Source organism: Poromitra crassiceps (genome assembly GCF_964638095.1).
Source record: "Poromitra crassiceps genome assembly, chromosome: 1".
Taxonomy (NCBI): domain Eukaryota; kingdom Metazoa; phylum Chordata; class Actinopteri; order Beryciformes; family Melamphaidae; genus Poromitra; species Poromitra crassiceps.
In genome coordinates this window covers 6,091,261-6,109,251 of record NC_139623.1, presented here as the reverse complement: position 1 = coordinate 6,109,251, position 17,991 = coordinate 6,091,261, and the positions used below count along the sequence as shown (strand labels likewise).

The window sequence follows — 17,991 nt, the reverse complement described above, 5'->3', positions numbered from 1 at the left end:
CAACATTATTTTTAGACTACCTGGTGTGCAATGCAACTACAAAGATTGACTTTTAATTTAAACCGGTTTTTGGTAGGTTTTTGGGCTATAGTTGTCCATAAGTGTCACACGCACGCACGCACACATACACAGTACGGAACGGAACGAGTCGACGGATTTTTCAGACAGAACAGGCAGGGTAGGGCGCAGGGTGGCTGGCCCCCGCAAGAAAAGCTGTCGTCGGAGCTACAAGTCAGCTAACGCTACTCAGCTAGCTGAGCCGATCAGCTATCACAACAATTTGATGTCTTCAGATGAGATTTAAGATTTTGGGGTGCATTTAGTTGTTTTGACGTTATTACGCCGTTGGTCGTCCAAAAACGACAAAATGTCAGACCCTACGGTGGCCGACACTCGCCGGTTGAATTCCAAGCCGCAGGACCTCACGGACGCTTACGGTCCCCCCAGCAATTTTCTGGAAATTGACGTTTATGATCCACAAACTGTCGGAGTAGGACGAACCCGTTACACAACTTATGAAGTTCGCATGCGGGTAGGTTTCCATGCAGCTCGCCACAAGAGTTTATTAGCAACGTTAGCTCTTCTCGCTAAGCTAACTGTTGATGTCAGTGTTTTGCTAGCTGGGTTAGCAGGCTGGCTGAAGTTGTCACAGGCACGGGGCTGTGACGCTGACGTTAGCCGGTCGGAGGACACCAAGATGGCGCGACGATAAAAAACAATCGAGGGCGGGGATTTTCCGCGGCCTAGCTAATGTCAACTCGAAAACGTTAGCCAATGAGCGTTTGGTGGTGGTAGCAAGTCTGGCACCTAGCTTCCTTCCTTCACATATCGTCTCAGCCGTGCCCTTTTAGTTAAAATAAGCAATACTATCAATGTGAGCAATTACACCGAAACGTTGGTTAAGGCTAAAGTTACCATAAAGGTACAATGGACAAGTGAGTGATATGAACTTGGTGACAGACTTTAAAGACAGCCTTATCGGGAAGTTAATGTCAACAGTGAACACTTTCATTATGCAAATGTAACGACTAGAGTTTAGGCTACTTGTTATGACAGGGACCCGCATTTTGTGGCGTCTGCACAGGGTGGGCACAGTAACGCATTACTTGTATGTATTCGTGTTTGGTATGCTGCCCGTTTTGTTACCCTCAGGCTCTTTCTATGTTCGTCTCAGGACTTCACGGTAGTAAGAGCCCTCTCATGAACCATGCGATTTTCATTAGACAATCTGTGTTGGGCATTAAACTCACCTTATTTCTGCACTTTGAAGTCACAGGTAGGGTTGGGTGGGGCAAACTAATTCTATCGGAAGCCTAGTTGCGGGGAAAAGGGCTCTTACTACCGTGAAGTCAAGAGACAAACATAGGAATAGCGTGAGGGTAACCTGTGTTGTAGCACTCAGGTGTTTTACAATGATGGCTGTTGGTATATAAGTATCAAAGCTAACTAACTTTAGCTGATTGTGTAACTTACACATGCTTATGGTCTGCTGAATCCAGAGAAGTCTTAACAACACATACAACCCAAACCAAGGGAAAGTAAAGAAGAGAAACCAACAACCAGCTTTACTACTGGAATGCATTGTCTCACAACCCACAACGAATCATGGGGGAGTCACGGGGAAGGAGTTCTCACTCCGTTTCAGTTAAAAATGAATGAACAAGTAAATAAACAAAGCCATTTTGCATGTAATACCAGTTGTGTACATTTATGGATATAATGCCTAAAATAATGAACTTCACATCATGGAAGCCTTTTTACATGCAGGTACAGGCAGTTGAACTGGCCCTTGTTTGACCTCACACACTTGAGGAAAAATCACCCCTCATATTTCTGGCCAAATAAAAGTAGTGTGCTGCAGAGCGAAATAACTGCATCCCCAGCTCCAAGTATCTTGCCTGCTCACAGTAGCTTTTTTGTCTCCAAATTAGTGGGCAGGTGCAGAGTCCCTCGGCTGATGAGTTAACACAGCCGAACCACCAGTTTAACCTTTATTAGTAGTACCTCCTCTAAAGCCTGTTTTCTCAACCAGTATGACATGCCAGCTGCAGCCTGGTAAACAACCAGCAAACACTATGACCCTAAATGTGATACATTACCTATTTGATTAGGTGTCGGGATACATTTCTCATTCCTACTGTTTTTATTGTTCAAACTGGATCCATCAGTAGCTCAGTATGCAGTCTATCAAATCTGGATTCTGGATCGCTTTCTTAGACGATGTATTGGCTGAGACCTAAGTACCCTTCTGTTGGCCAATGGCAGTAAACCCGATTGTTTTCAATTTCTAACAGAAGCCATGTGTAATGGACCCTTTTCATGGGGGCCATTTTGTGTCGAAAAGGCAGGGTAAACACAGGTGCAAGCAAAACACTAATGAGGGGTTCCAACTTCCATGATTGTAAGTTGGAAACCCTCATTACGGTTTTGCTTGCACGTGTGTTTACCCTGCCTTTTTGACACAAAATGGCCCCTGTGAAAAGGGTCTATTGAATGAATGTATTATTTGTAAGTGAACTTCTGTTTTGTTTTTGTGCCTTCTCCATGTAGACAAACCTTCCTATTTTCAAGTTGAAGGATTCCTGTGTGAGAAGAAGATACAGTGACTTTGAGTGGTTAAAGAATGAGCTGGAAAGAGACAGTAAGGTGAGTGATAATGGAAAGAGACAGTAAGGCGAGTGATAATGTTAAAGAATGAGCTGGAAAGAGACAGTAAGGTGAGTGATAATGTTAAAAGAATGAGCTGGAAAGAGACAGTAAGGTGAGTGATAATGTTAAAAGAATGAGCTGGAAAGTGACAGTAAGGTGAGTGATAATGTTAAAGAATGAGCTGGAAAGAGACAGTAAGGCGAGTGATAATGTTAAAGAATGAGCTGGAAAGAGACAGTAAGGTGAGTGATAATGGAAAGAGACAGTAAGGCGAGTGATAATGTTAAAGAATGAGCTGGAAAGTGACAGTAAGGTGAGTGATAATGTTAAAGAATGAGCTGGAGAGAGACAGTAAGGTGAGTGATAATGTTAAAAGAATGAGCTGGAAAGAGACAGTAAGGTAAGTGATACTGTTAAAGACAGTAAGGTGAGTGATAATGTTAAAGACAGTAAGGCGAGTGATAATGTTAAAGAATGAGCTGGAAAGAGAGTAAGGTGAGTGATAATGGAAAGAGACAGTAAGGTGAGTGATAATGGAAAGAGACAGTAAGGTGAGTGATAATGGAAAGAGACAGTAAGGTGAGTGATAATGGAAAGAGACAGTAAGGTGAGTGATAATGTTAAAGAATGAGCTGGAAAGAGACAGTAAGGTGAGTGATAATGTTAAAGACAGTAAGGTGAGTGATAATGTTAAAGAATGAGCTGGAAAGAGACAGTAAGGTGAGTGATAATGTTAAAGACAGTAAGGTGAGTGATAATGTTAAAGAATGAGCTGGAAAGAGACAGTAATGTAAGTGATAATGGAAAGAGACAGTAAGGTGAGTGATAATGTTAAAGAATGAGCTGGAAAGAGACAGTAAGGTGAGTGATAATGTTAAAGACAGTAAGGTGAGTGATAATGTTAAAGAATGGGCTGGAAAGAGACAGTAAGGTGAGTGATAATGTTAAAGACAGTAAGGTGAGTGATAATGTTAAAGAATGAGCTGGAAAGAGACAGTAAGGTGAGTGACAATGTTAAAGAATGAGCTGGAAAGAGACAGTAAGGTGAGTGACAATGTTAAAGAATGAGCTGGAAAGAGACAGTAAGGTGAGTGATAATGTTAAAGACAGTAAGGTGAGTGATAATGTTAAAGAATGAGCTGGAAAGAGACAGTAAGGTGAGTGATAATGTTAAAGACAGTAAGGTGAGTGATAATGTTAAAGAATGAGCTGGAAAGAGACAGTCATGTGAGTGATAATGGAAAGAGACAGTAAGGTGAGTGATAATGTTAACGAATGGGCTGGAAAGAGACAGTAAGGTGAGTGATAATGTTAAAGACAGTAAGGTGAGTGATAATGTTGAAGAGTGAGCTGGAAAGAGACAGTAAGGTGAGTGATAATGTTAAAGACAGTAAGGTGAGTGATAATGTTAAAGAATGGGCTGGAAAGAGACAGTAAGGTGAGTGATAATGTTAAAGACAGTAAGGTGAGTGATAATGTTAAGGAATGAGCTGGAAAGAGACAGTAACGTGAGTGATAATGTTAAAGAATGAGCTGGAAAGAGACAGTAAGGTGAGTGATAATGTTAAAGACAGTAAGGTGAGTGATAATGTTAAAGAATGAGCTGGAAAGAGACAGTAAGGTGAGTGATAATGTTAAAGACAGTAAGGTGAGTGATAATGTTAAAGAATGGGCTGGAAAGAGACAGTAAGGTGAGTGACAATGTTAAAGAATGAGCTGGAAAGAGACAGTAATGTAAGTGATAATAGAAAGACAGTCATGTGAGTGATAATGGAAAGAGACAGTAAGGTGAGTGATAATGTTAAAGAATGAGCTGGAAAGAGACAGTAAGGTGAGTGATAATGTTAAAGAATGGGCTGGAAAGAGACAGTAAGGTGAGTGACAATGTTAAAGACAGTAAGGTGAGTGATAATGTTAAAGAATGGGCTGGAAAGAGACAGTAAGGTGAGTGATAATGTTAAAGACAGTAAGGTGAGTGATAATGTTAAAGAATGGGCTGGAAAGAGACAGTAAGGTGAGTGACAATGTTAAAGAATGAGCTGGAAAGAGACAGTAAGGTGAGTGATAATGTTAAAGACAGTAAGGTGAGTGATAATGTTAAAGAATGGGCTGGAAAGAGACAGTAAGGTGAGTGATAATGTTAAAGACAGTAAGGTGAGTGACAATGTTAAAGAATGAGCTGGAAAGAGACAGTAATGTGAGTGATAATAGAAAGACAGTCATGTGAGTGATAATGGAAAGAGACAGTAAGGTGAGTGATAATGTTAAAGAATGAGCTGGAAAGAGACGGTAAGGTAAGTGATAATGGAAAGAGACAGTAAGGTGAGTGATAATGTTAAAGAATGAGCTGGAAAGAGACAGTAATGTAAGTGATAATAGAAAGACAGTAATGTGAGTGATAATAGAAAGACAGTAATGTGAGTGATAATAGAAAGACAGTAATGTGAGTGATAATAGAAAGACAGTAATGTAAGTGATAATGGAAAGACAGTAATGTGAGTGATAATGGAAAGACAGTAATGTAAGTGATAATAGAAAGACAGTAATGTGAGTGATAATGGAAAGACAGTAATGTAAGTGATAATAGAAAGACAGTAATGTGAGTGATAATAGAAAGACAGTAATGTGAGTGATAATAGAAAGACAGTAATGTGAGTGATAATAGAAAGACAGTAATGTAAGTGATAATGGAAAGACAGTAAGGTGAGTGATAATGTTAAAGAATGAGCTGGAAAGAGACAGTAAGGTAAGTGATAATGGAAAGACAGTAATGTGAGTGATAATGGAAAGACAGTAAGGTGAGTGATAATGTTAAAGAATGATCTTGAAAGAGACAGTAATGTGAGTGATAATAGAAAGACAGTAATGTGAGTGATAATAGAAAGACAGTAATGTGAGTGATAATAGAAAGACAGTAATGTGAGTGATAATAGAAAGACAGTAATGTGAGTGATAATAGAAAGACAGTAATGTGAGTGATAATAGAAAGACAGTAATGTGAGTGATAATAGAAAGACAGTAAGGTGAGTGATAATAGAAAGACAGTAATGTGAGTGATAATGTAAAGACAGTAATGTGAGTGATAATAGAAAGACAGTAATGTGAGTGATAATGGAAAGACAGTAATGTAAGTGATAATAGAAAGACAGTAATGTGAGTGATAATAGAAAGACAGTAATGTGAGTGATAATAGAAAGACAGTAATGTGAGTGATAATAGAAAGACAGTAATGTGAGTGATAATAGAAAGACAGTAATGTGAGTGATAATAGAAAGACAGTAATGTAAGTGATAATGGAAAGACAGTAAGGTGAGTGATAATGTTAAAGAATGAGCTGGAAAGAGACAGTAAGGTAAGTGATAATGGAAAGACAGTAATGTGAGTGATAATGGAAAGACAGTAAGGTGAGTGATAATGTTAAAGAATGATCTTGAAAGAGACAGTAATGTGAGTGATAATAGAAAGACAGTAATGTGAGTGATAATAGAAAGACAGTAATGTGAGTGATAATAGAAAGACAGTAATGTGAGTGATAATAGAAAGACAGTAATGTAAGTGATAATAGAAAGACAGTAATGTGAGTGATAATAGAAAGACAGTAATGTGAGTGATAATGGAAAGACAGTAATGTAAGTGATAATGGAAAGACAGTAATGTGAGTGATAATGGAAAGAGACAGTAAGGTGAGTGATAATGTTAAAGAATGAGCTGGAAAGAGACAGTAAGGTAAGTGATAATGGAAAGAGACAGTAAAGCCCCAAACGCACAGGGAGCGTCAGATGCTAGCGTTTTGAAGTCCACCCATTGTTTTAAGCGGCTGAACACGCACCAAGAGCGTTCTGACGCGCGTCAAACTGCCTTGACGCCCGTACTCCCAACCTGTTTTGATTTTGGAGCGTCAAATCAGGTTCCAGCAGCGACCAAAGCGCTCTGAGCTCCCTCCTCCCTCTCTGCCCACTTTCATCCCCGTCTGTCTTGCTATGCTCCTCAAACAAATCTCATGGAAGTTTAAATACAGCAGGCATGTAAATACGCTAAACTAGTAAATAGGGATGTAAACAGTTAACCGAAAGTCGGTTAACTGCCGTTAACAACGTAACCGGTTAAAATGAATTAACTGCAATTAACCGTTTTGCCCGACTTCAATCTCTCCAGAGCTTTCACTGCGTTATACCTCCAGTTAATCCAGTCAATCCCCTCCCCTCCCATTTCAGAAAACTCCCGACAGCATGACCCGCCCTATTCTGCCTTTGATTGGCTTACTAACCTAAACTAACCAATCGTCACTCCTTATGCCTAAACCTAACCCAATCAAAGGAAGAGTTGGGCGGTTCTAGCAGTGCAAGGAACCAACAAAGAGGGATAAGACGTGTCTGTCATATGGAAGTGCTTGCTTATATCGCTATTGCACTTGACAGCTGTCTCCTCCTGTTTTATTCCAGAATCTCCGTGCTGCTTTTTTCCTCTGGAAAGCTTAGCCTCGCTACTCGTAGCTAGCTACTGCCCAACACTGGTTGTATTAACGTTATGTACTGTTTGTATAATGTGTAGCTATCCAATCATCACCTGCTTTGCGAGCATAGTGTCAGTGTGGTCACTGTGGATGTTGTTTAAGGTAAATCTGGTTGTTTTATGAGCCAGTGCCCAGCTGCTGTTGTGTATGTGTATGTGGAGCATATTTCGATGGTGTGTGGAGCCTATTTTTTTTTCGAGAGTAAACGACAGCGTCTGTCCTTATGTAATCATAAATGTGGTTCCACGAGCCAGTACCAACACCCCCCGAGATGGCGTTTAGAACGCCATTTCCACAGCACCCACCAATTAAAAGTACTTGCCACGACTATGCTCGCACATCGATCTTATTACAAATGCAGACGTGCAACGTTAGTTTGTGGAATGCAGGGAGGCTTATACTTGCACTTTGTTTAAAAAGAAGAAGAAGAGAGTTTGCTTGCTACCTCCAAATGTCAATAAGTGCACACTTTGACATGTTTACCAACTTTACCTGTTACCTGCTGCTGCTGTGACGTTAAAATAAAAGTTGAATTGAGGAAAAACCAGACTTTTTGGGGGGGGGGGGGGGGGGGGGGTTTAATTAACCGGTTAATTGTCGGCAATGTCTGGCAACTAACGATTGAGGGAAATACATGAAATTCCCATCCCTACTAGTAAATACGCTAAACTATATCTGATCAAAGTGAGAATAATGTTCTAAACGCATCGGCTAGCAAAATATAGCCTATCCCTGGATGTCGTGATGAGATTAGATTGGTGAAAGTTTGGACAGAATGATTGCATCATTTGTTTTCCGCAGGGCTGCCTTTTTTTTCTCCCCCTCTGCACGGCAGTCAGGTAGGATGATCAGATCCAACAGCCTCTGAATGACAGGGGCTCAAAACTACAGTATAACAACTTTTTTTCCATCGGTCATTGTGCCTGATTACATATAAATTAGTGGTCTTTGCCCCCAAATACTGATGGTTCTGTCATTCTGTGGTGTATACATTTCAGATCTGATGCTTGCAGTGCGCTATAGGGGCAGAAATTGTCAAGTTTCGCTCCCTGTGCGTTTCGGGCTTAAGGTGAGTGATAATGTTAAAAGAATGAGCTGGAAAGAGACAGTAAGGTGGGCCGGGTTTGGAGACTTGAAGCTAGCATCTAATGGACGTTAGAGGAACTGCTGTCGCCACCATATTCTTGTTGTGCGTGGTTTTGGCCGCTTGATTGCAATGCTTGTTTTTCACCTCTCCTGTTCCCGTTGTTTGTTTGTCTTGACCTGATGCCTGCAGATTGTAGTACCACCTCTGCCAGGCAAGGCCCTGAAGAGACAGCTGCCATTCAGGGGAGACGAGGGCATCTTCGAGGAGTCCTTCATTGAGGAACGGCGAGTGGGCCTGGAGCAGTTCATCAACAGGTCAGCCACTAGCCAGTTCAATTTCATAAAATAATAGATACTTTGTAAAAATTGGTCTTATGTTAGGTAGGGGTGTCAAAAAATAATCGATTATAAGATGCATCGCAATGCGGATGTGGACGATTCTGCATCGATTCACAAATGTAAAAAATCGATTATTACATTGTTTACATTTTCTGGGAAAGGGAAGGTCAAATCGCGATGCCTATAACAACAGACTAATGTATTTTTTGACCCCGAATCTAACGCCGCCACCCACAAGTCTCTACGACTTACGGTTACGGAGATACGTCCGCCCTGCATGCAAGGCTACAAGAGAGAGACTGCAGACAGAGTACCGTAGTGTTGTCGGCTAGCAGCTAGCTTTAGCACTTTTTGCTTATCAAGTGTTAGCTCCGGTGGAATGGTGTCCAGCCTGTTATTTTGTGTCCTGTCGCATCATCAAGGTTCTGCTTCTGGCACCATGCATGTTTATATGATGGATGCCCAGTCAGGTGATATGTTTTGACTCGTTCTTTATTGCAACTTAACGTCAGTGAAGCTTGTGCTTCTTCTTCTTCTTCTACTAGTGTTTTATGACGGTTGGCGAACAACTTATGGTGCATTACCGCCACCTTCTGAAATGGAGTGTGGATCAGAATGGACTTCTAAAACACTATCCTGGCTATATTCTTCTATTTAGTCCAGTTTCCTCTAAAAATGAAAATATAGCCCTTTACCCCACATTCCCTGAATTCAACTGCAATAGTTATTTTAACTCCAGCTTGATGCATTGCTCTCCAATCTGTTACTTGTGCTTCTTCTTCTGCACTCTCCGCTTTTACTGTGGCTTTCCTGCGATCTTGGAACCCTGACTGCCACCTGGTGGCTAACTCTTGTAACAGGGGGCAGCATTTGTATTAATAAAAGATAATGGAAGTAAATGCATTTGTTTATTTTAATTATGGATCATAATACAATGCAATTCCAAATGCACTTTATTTTAAAAGTAGTCACACAGTGAGAAAAAAGAAAGTGAGGAAAAATAAATCATGTATTGGGGGAAAAAAGTGATGCATCGATTTAAGATGCATCTTGATGCATCGATTATCGTTTTATAATAATATATTCTATTTTTCTTTGTTTCTGAAATGGCTTTTATTTTATTATTTTGCTTTCATATTCGAAATAAACACTTCAATCAATCAATAATCGAATCGTAGCCTTCTAAATCGTAATCGAATCGTGAGCCCAGTGAAGCTTCACAGCCCTAATGTTAGGGCTGGGCAATATATAGATATATCGATATTGTGATATGAGATTAGATGTCATCTTTGTGAAAGCACCATTAGTCATCGATAATATTGTTGCAATATAGATAGATATCAAGGTATTTGATCAAAAGTATCGTGATTATTTGATTTTGCTCATATCGCCCAGCCCTATCTTATGTAAAGAAAAAAGCATGTAAAACCATTTGTCACATACCAAAATATTTAATCTTGTTGAACTGAGTCTGATCATGGCTCATGACTTGGCTGTCACAGGAGCTACAAGACTAAAACCCATTTGTATCAAAAATTACTTTGTGCTAAAGTGAAATCTACTGAAATGTTTAAGTCTGGGTGGTCTTCTATGTTAAATTCAGTTTGCCGATAAAACCTGAATCAACGCTGTTAAATGTGTTCTCTGCAGGTTTTCTAGGCACAAAACCCTTTAGCCTAATTCAAACATTCAATGTAGATGTTGCCAAAAATCTCGACTAGACTTGACATAACCTAATCTAATCTGTGTCCAAATACGCAGACAGACCCAAGTTGCCTAACTAATCCACAATTGCATTTTTCCAGTCGCTGTCCATGAAATGAAACATCATCAGCACCAGTTGAAGCATTAAAAAAATGTGCACAGAGTGAATTGCATCTCCTCTTTCTGTCTTGTCTGTGTGTGTTTGTGTAGAATTGCAGGTCACCCGTTGGCCCAGAACGAGCGCTGTCTTCACATGTTTCTGCAAGAGGAAAGCATCGACCGTAACTACATTCCTGGAAAAGTACGACACTAGGGTTACTGTGGGAGGTGGGGAGGTGGGCGTTCAACTCTGTTTTCTATCTTTCTCTTCTCTCACTTCCTGTCTTTACCTCTCATGCTCTCTTCCTTTCTATTTTTCCTCTTTTTTTCTCTCTTCTCGTTCTCTGTCTATACTAGGGGTGTCGCGGTACATGTATTCGTCCCGTGAGTTCACGGTACGGGCATCACGGTACATCGTTTCACGGTACGTGAAACGACACGACGTATACGTCAAATCCAGAAGCACCTAAACGCTGTTTGAACGCAATTGAATTGAATTAAACGCCACAGATGAAGACACCAAAACAACACAAGGGCCATAGAAATCCACGTTCACAGAATGGAACGTTTTGTGGAAAGGAAACATTCCCGGGGGTCGCTCCAGAACAGAGAACAAACCGCAACAATATTGAAGCGTCCAGCTGCTCTCCCGTTACCGTCGTCAAAAAAGTGCAGAGCAGTATCCTAATGACTTTTATGACTCAGGCGATAAGCTGTTTTGCAAATTCTGTCAACATCAAGCCAACGAGGTAAGCTTGCCAATGTAACGTTACGTAGCCGCGACAAAGTCCTTTATAGTTGCGCGTTGCAGCTAAAGGTTACATAACACTGACAAAGCTGTTAACTTGTAAACAAGCAACTTACATCGCGTGGGATGACAAGCAAGATGCGTGAGGAAGAGGGGATGACTCCTTGTCATGTTCCAATAATCCATTAGATGACCGAACGTAATCATTATGGTAAACAAAACTCGCATCCAATAACGTTAAGGCGCTGACGGGGTTCTTTCCCGTACTTACTGGGAAAGTGAAACCCACCCCGTTGTCTGTCAGACAGTGGGGGTATTATATCTTTCAACAGTAATTACAACTTCTTACAACATAAATAAACAAACGGAAACTATTATAAAACATATGATTGGTCTTTACTGAACGATCTCAGTCATTACAGCATTGCAGTAGTAACACTAACAGGCTTGCTGTCTAATCTTAACGTTGTTCTTATGCCGTTTTATTCTTCTTCTACTGAACATGTAGGTATTTTGACGTTGACTAAAGAAATACTGCCGCCTAGTGGCCGCTTTTAGATAGGATTCCAAATTAGTGCTTAAAGCAAACGCATCAATAGCAAATGCTACATAAAACAAATACAACAGGGAGAGGGGTTGGTGGGAGTATTAGGCTACTCCACACATGCGTTCTGTTTACAAACTTGTGTACAATAAAGATTTAAAGTGGGGGGAAATGCCTTTGCCCTGTCAAACAGCTGGAATACAGACATCTGAGAGGGAGGTGCACCCCACACTTTGAAAATCACTGCTCTAGAGTAAAACCTTTTTGTGTGTATTGCCTAGATCTTATTAAATAGTGGACATTTATTCATTCCCACTTATTAGACACTATTTCTGATGGTAAAATTAGCGTAAAAAGCAGAATTCAGAAACATTCAAAGGGAAAAAAACAGAACTTGTTGCTTTTTTTCCCCGTTGTACCGTATTCGTACTGAACCGTGACCCCAAAACTGAGGTACGTACCGAACCGTGACTTTTGTGTACCATGACACCCCTAGTCTATACCATTGGACATTTGTATTCACCTTACCTTGGAGTTAGAGTACGTTCTGCTATACAACAGGACATGTTGAAAATGTTTCAAGCAGCTCTCCCTTGTGAATTTGTTGGGGCCATATGAAATCTGTTTCATCTTTTCCGAATTCAGTTTTTTCCATTTTAATTTAGGGGTTAGGATTTTTATTTTTATTTTTTAATGACCTGGCTCTCTCAGACATGTTTCTCAAAGTGAAAACCAATCGAAAATGGAATTATTTTTCTATACCTATTTTACTAATCACTGCAATAGCTAGGTCTACTTTTGATTTTGATAATTAGGCCTACTTTTATCAATTTCAGCCAAATTATGGAAAATCCTCCAATATTCCGCCCTATCTTCCCAAAAGCGGTAATTTAGCATTTGCGCTCGTTTAAGGCTGTGCACAATGCAAATTGGGGGAGGGCACAAGCGCATGCCTGTTATAAATGTACTGGGCATAGGCGTGCCACATGCCAAAGCAGGCGTTTCAGCGCTAAAATGTGGGGATAGATGGCATTATCCTATCGTCAGCAGCGCGCAATTACTTTGCGCTAAGAGCTTTGAAAACCACCTCTTAGGCGCAAAAACACTCGCTGCGCTTGATCGTGCACCATAATCTCCGCGTTGCGCTGCGCAGAAACGTCATTACGCACGGACATTCCACGCCAGGACATCAAATTCTGCTGCTAAAATTGGGTAACCAGCAGATTATTCGGCGAGGCAATCAACTATAATTCACTGAGAAACTTTTATCACATCGCAAGGAGGGGTTATGGTAAATGAATTGAGAAAACTTGTACATTGTAGCCTACTTGCAATAGGTTATTCACCTTCACCTGCTATAACCCGGAGGGCATCACAGCCGATCTGGCACGAGTCGAGTTTTAATTGAGTCCACTGTAAATCCTCCAATCTTTTCTTTTGTCTCCGCCGTTTACCCGCTGCAAACACGTTTGTATTGTCCCACCCCAGTCAACAAAATAACCTGAATTGCATCAAAACTCAGATGTTTTTAACAGGTATATGATGTGATGGTGTCGTTATGAGATAGGGATAATATATACAGTCAATAGGCCTACACCTATCAAAATTACACATGAGCAGAAGTACAGCATGCCTCACACAAATTGTATTACATGGACTGCGAGACAGGATTGAGGTCTTTTCAGGGTGACCTCTTAAGACCAGTCCAGGGACAGCAGATGTAAAATAGCCTTCTGGCTAACTCTGGTGCATTTACATTTATGTTAATTAATGTGCATTGTCCCTGTTAAATAAACCTGAAATAAAAAAATAACGCCCTGGCATGCTCCCCCGCGAGTATGGCATCCTCACAAGATTTTGGGGCTGTTTTAACTTAAAAACAGGGAGGTCACATCTACCCAAACAATTCTATCATTTTTAAACAGTTACATTACAATTATGCTCCCGTGAGGTGGGGATGCTTTTTTTTTTTGCTGCTGGGTGGGGGTGCAAAACTCGGCATACCACCTGGACAAATGCGCAAGGCGGACTGTTATCTTGCCTGCGTTAAGGCATGCGCAAACAGGTGCGCAAGCACTAATAGGGGATATCGCCTGTACGAAGATAGGGCCCTCCATGTCTTAGTTGATTACATTTTTACTACCAAATTCCATGAATCGGTCTGTTTTTTCTGCATTGCGGAAATCATATGGCCCTCAATTTGTTTTATAACTGTAAAATAAGAAAATCAGTCCCGTGTAGTTGTGATTGTATGATGTGGATTTGGCTCTAATCACTACTTTCAGGACAAAAAAAGATTGTATGTCATATATTCATGATTGTAATATAATGTGAATAAAGTATAATAATGTCTACTCTAAATGTGTGTGCTGGCCAGGCAATAATGTGTACTGTAGAGATGCATGTATGCATAAATGAGTGTCTCTGATCCTGTTTTATTCTCTTTTCTTTTCTTTTTTAGGTATGAATGAAGTAAGTTTGTTTTATTATTGATGTTCTGTCTTTAAAAGCTTCTCTATGGAAATCACAGGTGGTTGCATGGGCACTGTCAAGACCAAAGTCAATAGTTCACAGATACTTGGATTGTAAATCAATACAGATATATCTGGAATAAATACCTTAAGGTTTGAATACAATAACAGCAACACAGTGTTTCTCAGAAAATTGCAGAAATGTCTGTATTAAAATCAAACTAGTGGAAACACTACTGAGTAGAGTTATGTGAACTATTTAAAAGGAAATTCACACATCATCCATGACTAGAGCTCTTTTAAACATTTCTGTCCGAACTAATTCTCTTCCAGCTTGTCGTTACCAAAAGTACTAATCATTGACTGCATGGCAAGCTTGCACGCTTCTTTGTAATCTGTTAGTTCTGCTTACAAAACAAATATTATTTCACGTGCTCCTGATCTTCATCATTTGTTTTGGTCAAGCTGTTAATTCACATCCTATTTCCATGCATTCACCAGTTGGGAATGTTTTTCCAGGCATAGACTAGGTATCGCACTAATATGAAAAGAACATTTATAGTTCACATTTTTCTGCCAAAACACAATACTTCTTTTATGTTTTTAGTGGAAAAACAATGTAAACTCTGAATTCTGCCATGAATGCCAATATGGATATATCCTGCGTTATGGTTTTGCTATTATGAACACAGCCATTGTCTCTGGCTTCTGAGTTTATCTATTAAAATTTACATGCACAATGACATAGCATTAAGAACAATTTTCCCATTTTCTCAAAACAAGAAAAAATATTTGTAGACCTTAAACACTTAATTGGAAACTTAGGGTACTTAAATTCAGTATCCAGACACGTGACATGGTGTTCACAATTGGACATAACAAAGTATAACTACAGATTGATGTTCATTTCTGAGCCAGAAATCTTTCTGATTGTATTGGCTTACTAGAATGGAAACAAAAATTTAAAGCTGTCCTTACAAAGAGCAAATAATGCTTGAGAAACTGAAATAGCTGGTATCGCCATTCATTTTCCCACCCATGATATGTATTGGCAAATAATTTGTATTCCTTTGCAAGTCATGGAAAAGCGTGGCGGCATGCACTTGTTGGCAAAAAAGAAAAGAAAAAAAACCATCTCTGTTGCTTGATGCTTCAGATGTTTTCTTGGTGAAGCATGGTGCATGTCTGCCCTGAGGCATGCCCCATCAGCTGAGCTCAGATACGTAGGTCTGTTCACTTGTTTTACTGCATCGTCGTGGGACCCGCCAAGCCAATCGCCAGGACAAAATGTCGGCATTGTCGGCTACGTTTATGCAACCCCCGGATATGTCAATTATGAACTTTTCAGTCCTCCAGCACACAGACACTTCCCTTGCCCCCACATCGGAGGAGCCACCACTACTTCCTGGTTACCGGCCCAGCCCGGTGTGACCACCGTCTCGGCCCGGTAGTGAGTTGCGGGAGCCTCGGCTAACGGCCCGGTTTGGCCTGGCAACGTATCGTGGGAGCCACGGCTCCACTCCCCGGTTAATTTTAGGCAAGTAAAAGTAAAACAACTTGGTTGGGTTTAAGCAACAAAAGGCAACTTGGTTGGAGGTAGGGTGACCAGACGTCCCAGTTTGACCGGGACAGTCCCAGTTTCAGGACGGCGGTCCCGAGTCCTGACAGATATCTCTTGGGACACTGAAATGTCCTGGTTTTTAACACACTACCAAATTGTCCCAGTTTCCACCACAATTACAATAATAATAGTATTATACTTGTTTTTCAGCGCTTATATAGACGTTTATCATGTTCTGTCATGTGGAATGAAGTTGAATGAATATCCATATGAAAAATGTGCGCCGGTGAGAAGCAGACAGCAACCAGGACCTGAAGTGCTACAAAATCAAAGCTGCGTAGATCATGAGATGAGGCATCACTCTGGCCCTAAAATAAAGCACCCCCCCCCCCCCCCACCCATCCATCATTAGGTGTTTTGTTCTGCAAATCATTCCACTGACGTTTTGGCAGAAATGAATCTGCCCCAGCCCGCCACGAGGCCCGACGTCAATATCACGATATGATGACACATCTCTCCCTCTCTGTGCTATGCATGAGACTGTTGCCTAAACTCTAAAGACAACCACCGCAGCTCTCTCTGTCTCTCTCCCTCTCTCTCTCACACACACACACACGCTACCGTAGCCTATCAAAAAAGAAAGAACGTTAGATCGTTTAATTGCCAACAGCAACAATGCCCACAAACTGAAACATTATGTCACTCAAGCATATCGAAATTAAAACAGCAGACTTACCGTTTATAGCTGCATTGAATAATGTCACATTAGTGTCCTCACAATGTATGATAGACTGGTTCATTTTCAACAAGTTGAAATGTTTCCAGTATGGAGCTTTCCCTACTGCAGTGGGACTGTTTAACTCTCCCCTCGCAGATGTTGTTTTTATGTCCATTGATCTTGTTTCTCTCTCACGACACGGACACACGTCACACGGCTTGTTTTGTTGTTGTTTTTTACGCTGACAGCACACTGACTGAAACATGTCATGACGTGGATTGTGGAGTGTGGCAGACTAAAACGTCACGTTGAGGGTGTGTGTGGGGACGGTCTGTGTATGCGTGTCTGTGCGCTCCTCATCCTCTTTGTCTCTGCTGTGTAAAATTAAGCAAGTAATACAACTTTATTTAATTTAATTATTGAAACGGGCCCGGGCCCGGCCCCGGCGGCTCGGAGCTATTCATAAAAATAAAAAAGCCTGTATAGGTCAGGTCCGAAGGGCCCGCGAGGGTACCCTCGGGCTTGCAGCGCTCTACCACAAAGGAAGATTTTATCATGTAAGGGTTTACATTCTGATGCAGGACTTTGTGGGCACAACAATGGAATGATATTAACTGTGTAGAAATATATATATATATATATATATATATGTTGTGGGCAGAGTGGCGCCTCTTCACTTGATTGTGGATTTTAGGAGCAAAGGTTCAATCATAATGAAGAGCTTCATCTTAATGGCAAGCTCCAATCAACACTGGTCAAGTCAAGTTTATTTGTATAGCCCTAATTCACAAGCATGTCTCAGAGGGCTTCACAGAAAATATGTCTAGCTAATTCTAGCTGACACAGCAGTAGCAAATTACAGTAGTAATAATAACACATTGAACAATCATATGATGGAGAAATATTCCTTTAGAATAGTGGGGGAGGAGAGATCAGGAAAGAGAGGAGGTGGGGAGGGAGAGCAGGGGGAATGTGAGAGAGGAGAGTGCAGGAAAGTGATGAGGTGGGGAGGGAATGGGAAATGTTGAGGAGGTGGGGAAGGGAGAAAGAGGAGAGTGCAGGAGGGGGGAGGGAGAGTGGGGGGATGTGGGGGAGGAGAGAGCAGGGAAAGGGAGGAGGTGGGGAGGGAATGGGAAATGGGGAGGAGAGAACAGGGAAGGAGCAGGGGAAAGAGAAAGAGAATGGGCGCCATGCTTTAGAATGGAATGGATTCCATGCTTTAGAATAGTGTGGGAGGAGAGTTCAGGAAGGGGAGGAGGTGGGGAGGGAGAGCAGGGGGATTATGTGGAGAGAACAGGGAAAGGAGGGGATGCCATGCTTTAGAGTAGACTGAGTGCCATGCTTTAGAGTGTGAGAGAGGAGAGAGCTGGAAAAGGGGGGAGCAAATCAGACAATCTGACTACTCTAGCTATTAACCGGAACTAACTAGAACACAGGGAATCTAGCTAAGCTACAGCCTAGTCTGCCCTGTCCTATTCTGCTCTAGTCTGATTTTAGCCTGAACACTATGGGTCTGTCTGTAACTCAAGTGAGCTCCTATCACCTAGCTACCTAACTAG

General features: G+C 41.2%; 1 protein-coding gene across 2 annotated transcripts in view; it reads left to right on the top strand.

The window, feature by feature from the left end:
- The first annotated feature begins 172 nt into the window (after positions 1 to 172).
- snx12 (sorting nexin 12) overlaps positions 173 to 17,991 on the top strand; it is a 28,986-nt gene continuing 11,167 nt past the window's right edge. The window contains exons 1-4 of one of the 2 annotated variants that reach the window (XM_083633465.1): positions 173 to 532; positions 2,551 to 2,646; positions 8,439 to 8,563; positions 10,502 to 10,592. In XM_083633465.1, coding sequence (XP_083489591.1) covers positions 368 to 532; positions 2,551 to 2,646; positions 8,439 to 8,563; positions 10,502 to 10,592 — 477 coding nt within the window. In that variant the 5' untranslated portion in view covers positions 173 to 367. Of the gene's footprint in view, positions 533 to 2,550; positions 2,647 to 8,438; positions 8,564 to 10,501; positions 10,612 to 17,991 lie in introns of those variants that run through there. The other variant, XM_083633464.1, reaches the window with a different exon arrangement.